General features: G+C 41.6%; 1 protein-coding gene across 1 annotated transcript in view; it reads left to right on the top strand.

Moving 5' to 3' along the window:
• Positions 1–2,924: 2,924 nt before the first annotated feature.
• Positions 2,925–4,872, top strand: part of LOC137979479 (growth hormone secretagogue receptor type 1-like) — a 2,914-nt gene continuing 966 nt past the window's right edge. Inside the window, exon 1 of the mRNA XM_068826733.1 lies at positions 2,925–4,872. This exon is cut by the window's right edge and continues 966 nt beyond it. Coding sequence (XP_068682834.1) covers positions 3,021–3,899 — 879 coding nt within the window. The 5' untranslated portion in view covers positions 2,925–3,020 and the 3' untranslated portion in view covers positions 3,900–4,872.

The raw sequence follows: 4,872 nt of genomic DNA, 5'->3' as shown, positions 1-4,872 counted from the left end.
TTAAAGAAGCTGCCACAGACCAACCGATGGGTTACCATATTTTCTAAACTATGGTGCTCGGCGCGCGCGGAGCTCCGGCATAATTTAAATCACACGAAATACATTCAAATTCATACACAACGCATTTTTGGTTTACAATTGAGGGCTTTGTTTCCCTAAGTTTCAAATCTTCAGAGATTTTCCTACTTGTGAAGACTGGTTTTAATACACGATTGATTTTCTTTCCAAGGTCGCTTAGTTGCCTGCGCACGAATTCGGCGGATTTGTGATCTTTGAAAGGCAAGGTTATTTGTACGTATGGGGCTGTCGACTAGCTTAATACAATGCTTGATCGCGCTAAATGCTTGTCATCCTCTCCGGACCTCTTCTCCAAAGAATGCCATTATCTAAAAAAAAATGTTTCTGAAACTGAAATATCCTGGAAAACTTATTGATTCTACTTTTAAGAGATTTCACGCCTTCCAAGACCAAAACCAAAACCGTATTAAGCCTGTCGACAGCCCTGTACGTACGAATAACCTTAAACCAACAATGCGTTGTCTATGAATTTCAATGTAATTCGTCTGATTCAAATTATATAGTCTACACTAGCCATCATCTCCACCTGCACATCAAGGAGCATACATATTCCGTCATCGGTAAACACCTGCAGGAGAAACACAACCAAAGATCCAACAATCTTCACGAGCAATTTACCACCTTGAAATGCCGCAGAAAGTTTGAGTGCCTTATTTATGAGATGCTTTTAATAAGGGAAGACAGACTGACTCTGAACACTCAAAATGACTCCATTCCAGCGAAACTGTTTATTTCAATTTTCTTCATTCTTTTTTTTATCCCCGCCTTATTTATTCTAATGTATTTTCCCACTCTCTATCCTATATATAACGCTACCTAACTTACCATAATTTGCTGTTAATAATGGTGACATGTCGGACCCGAAACGTCATGTTTTTATGTCGCTACTTTTTATTCTGAAATATAACCAATCCCTTAAAAAAACTAACTCTCACCGAATTGTCTTTATTGGATAATCAATCTTGGCCGAGTTGCTCAAAGCTTAGTTGTCGCTAATCATTGCCTAACCACTGGACAGTCCGATGTTACTAAGGCTGGCCATTACTATAAGGGAGGTATAGTGTGATGGATATATCGCTCCACCGTGCCAGCGCCTTGGCTTCCAGTTCAAGGACGTGCGTCCCAAAGTTCATTCAGCTTTTTATCCACTTGATGTCAGTAAAACGAGCACCAGTACTGTGCTGAAGACAAGTTGTGCATTCGGCGCGATTGGAAAAGCACCCGTCGTAAAAGGAGCCCGAGGCAACACTCAGTTTGCCTTCGGCGGCGGCCTCTTTTCTTGTCTTGTAGTAACTGTAAACGAGAAACAATAAGGGCAAACTATTAATTAGTAGTAGGACTCTTTTACCACATAGGTGTCGTGTCACCCAATCTGGGAAAATCTAACAATAATGCGCCGATCAAATCAAAACTTCAACAACCCCCCTCCCTCCTCCCGGAAAATCCCGGGCATTTGATTATTTTCTGTGCCCGGGGGGTGGGGAATTTGATTTTTGTCTAGGTGGGGTGGGAAAAATTGAACCGGAAGTGTCAGGTTTCAAATGAGATGGCAGAGTTTAAGGAGGAGTTATAGCATTTGTCAGCGATTGGCTGACAAAATAAGGTCTTCAAAAGTTATCTTGCATTTTTTTGTCTTACGAAAGCGGAGGGGTTGGCGTAGTGGTAAGATCTCTGCCTTCCAACCCTAAGGTCCCGGGTTCCATTCCCGGTTCTGCCGAGACTGGAATATTTGGCGACCTTCTTTCCCGCTAAAGTTCACTCAGCTTTCCATCCTTCCGAGGTCGGTAAAATGAGTACCAGCATGCATGGACTGCTTAGAAGCGGCTGCAATTTGCGCCTGTATATGCTTCCAGTCCGCCGGGGGTAAATTGATCATTGTAAAGCGCCTTTGAGACGTTACTGAAAGGGCGCTATATAAATGCACCACTTTTTACTTTTACATCTTGTCTTTACATTTTTTTCCAAATAATGGACTGATTGAAGTGAGTTCTGTTTGTTACATTGAACCAACCCAACCTCTTGTGAAAACTCTTTTACGAAAACATAATCATGGGTACAGTCAGTACAGTTCGCTGGTCATTTGTGAGTTCCAATGCTCATGCATGTCCAATACTCACCAAGTGAAACGACCTGAATGCACGATCTGTCGACCCGAAAAATGCATCTCATTAGATAAAATCGTCGTACAGCTGTCCCCACGAATCGAACGATCCGTACGATTCGTGAATCGCTTTTACGACCCGTCTCCATTCGACTTTTGCATGTTATAGTGGCAGTATGTTGCTCATTTTTATGCGGAAACTGCCCAAAGACACGATCTGTCAACCAGAAAAATGCATCTCATTAGATAATACCGTCACACAGCTGTCCCCACGAATCGATCGATCCGTAAAATTCGTGAAACGCTTTTACGACCCGTGTCGATTCGACTATTGCATGTTGTTGCTAATTTTTATGCCTGTCAATGTGTGTATGCGTCGTGGTCCAATGTGTGAATGAGCTGTTGTCCATAAACATGAACACACTGAACCGCATCTACCAAAACAAACGAGACGATGTGTGTATGCGTCGTTCTCTTATTTAGGGGAGAAAATGAAAATTTATCTTCAAATGCTGACGTCCTTCATAAAACCCCAAATGTGGTCATTTCACGTTGTTGTTTTGCTGATGACGGCAAAGAAATAGACAAAAATAAAAACCACACGTGCAGGGCGTGCAAAGCTATTGTCTTTGACTACTAAATATGCAAATTTGTGACGTTTTCGTTGACGTCGCCGTTGTCGTTGCTAAAGCTTCCTATTGTCTTTGGCTACTAAATATGCAAATTTGTGACGTTTTCGTTGACGTCGCCGTTGTCGTTGCTAAAACTCCCTAATATCCAAAGGTAGATGAAACAACTTGTTCGCCGTTCGATCACCATATCCTAACCGCAAAAGTCCACTATGAAAGAAAACCATACTGAATGCAAATTGCAACTCGGATTCGAAGGCGAGATATTAGGCAGTATTTGTCATTCATGTCTCGCTATTGGTGGATCACTGGGCAACGTTCTTCTTATTCTTGCCATTATTCGGACACAAAGCATAAAGACTGTTTGTGGATTGCTGATATCAAACGTAGCAGTAGCCGACCTTGTGGTAACCTCAGTGGTAATGCCGATCATTGTTTTTGCTTTAATTCAAGGTTTCTTTCCTCAGCTTTGCTTATTTATTCCTGTCATGACCTTTGCAGTGATGGCAGCGTTGTTTTCTGCCACAGCTTCGATTTTAACGCTTACAACGCTTAGCATAGATCGTTGCTTCGCCATCTGCGATCCTCTCAAACACAAGATCTGGGTCACTTTTACAAAAGTCAAGATACTTATCGCCATAATATGGATTATTTCTCTGGTTCTTCCAATAACGGAAACGATAAATCCGGGGCTGTTACGTGCGTCAAGTATCCTCCAAACGGTAGGAGTTGGGCTGTGTTACGTTGCTATCATTATAAGCGGCATATTTACCATCCGAAAAGTTTGCAAAAGTTCCCTACACATGAGTGCTTTACACAATAACCAGGGACGAAACAACATGAATGCCGATTTGTATCAAAGAAACAAGCAAGTTGCTAAGACCGTTGCTTGGGTGATCTTGCTATTTTCATTGTGTTGGCTTCCCATATCGGTGGTTGTTAGCATTGACTATTCAAGAAGTAATGATCGAAAATTATATTTTTGGTGCGGAACTTTGGGGCTTGCTAACTCTGTTGTAACTCCTTGGGTGTATTTCTACAGGCAAGCAAACTATCGCCAGGCTTTGAAAAAGTTGATGGGGTGGGTATAAGACAAGTAACTCTTAGCTTCCTAAACTGAATTCCACTCACAATGACAGTAAACGACAAGAACATAAGCAGCTGTATCTCGAGATAGCAAAAGCACGGACATAAACTAGAAGGAATAGAGCTGAACTACACCCCGCCACATCGAATATCATAAGTAGCTGGCTACGCGGTACGCAATACGCGGAAAGAATTAAAGTCAAGATGGCAAAGTATCTTAAGTAGCTGGCTACGCGGTACGCGGTACGCGGAAAGAATTAAAGTCAAGATGGCGAAGTATCCTAAGTAGCCGGCTACGCGGTACGCGGTACGCGGAAAGAATTAAAGTCAAGATGGCGAAGTATCTTAAGTAGCTGGCTACGCGGTACGCGGAAAGAATTAAAGTCAAGATGGCAAAGTATCCTTGGTTTTCCGTGACGTCATCAAAACTAAAAAATAAAAAATTATCAATCCTTTTGAGATTTTAGCTTACTTAGTTATTAGAACAGCTTAAGACTTGTCTTTTCACAAATTTTCAGTTTGATAGGGTCTTTTGCCTTGTGATAAAGCAAGGTTGAATTTCTAAGCTTTTGCGTGACACGATATTAAAATTGCGGTCGAGGATGCTATCACGTACGTTAAAAAAGTGACTTATCCGATGAGATTTTGCAATCTGAACAGTCCTTGTATGAGAATAAGTACTCACATAGATGTTTATGAGCCCTCAGAAGACGACTACTGGCTTTTTATAGCAAAACTCGGCGACATATGTTTTTGTCAGCTTCCGGCTGCCATATTTGTGCCCCTGAGAGGGACACAAACATGGCGTCTCCATACAAAGCCTTATAAATTTGAGTAAAACATTTCTTCGAATATGTCCCGCACGAAACATCGCACAGACCTGAACCTTTGTGAGACTGTTTGAATATTCATATTCTTTTATCTCTTTGATTCATGATTTAATTTGTTGAATGGTTCTGATGATGGTGTGACAGTGAA

Source organism: Montipora foliosa, chromosome 12, assembly GCF_036669935.1.
Source record: "Montipora foliosa isolate CH-2021 chromosome 12, ASM3666993v2, whole genome shotgun sequence".
NCBI classification, from domain to species: Eukaryota; Metazoa; Cnidaria; class Anthozoa; order Scleractinia; family Acroporidae; genus Montipora; species Montipora foliosa.
Note: the sequence above shows the minus strand (reverse complement) of the source record. Positions and strands in the feature narration are given on the sequence as shown.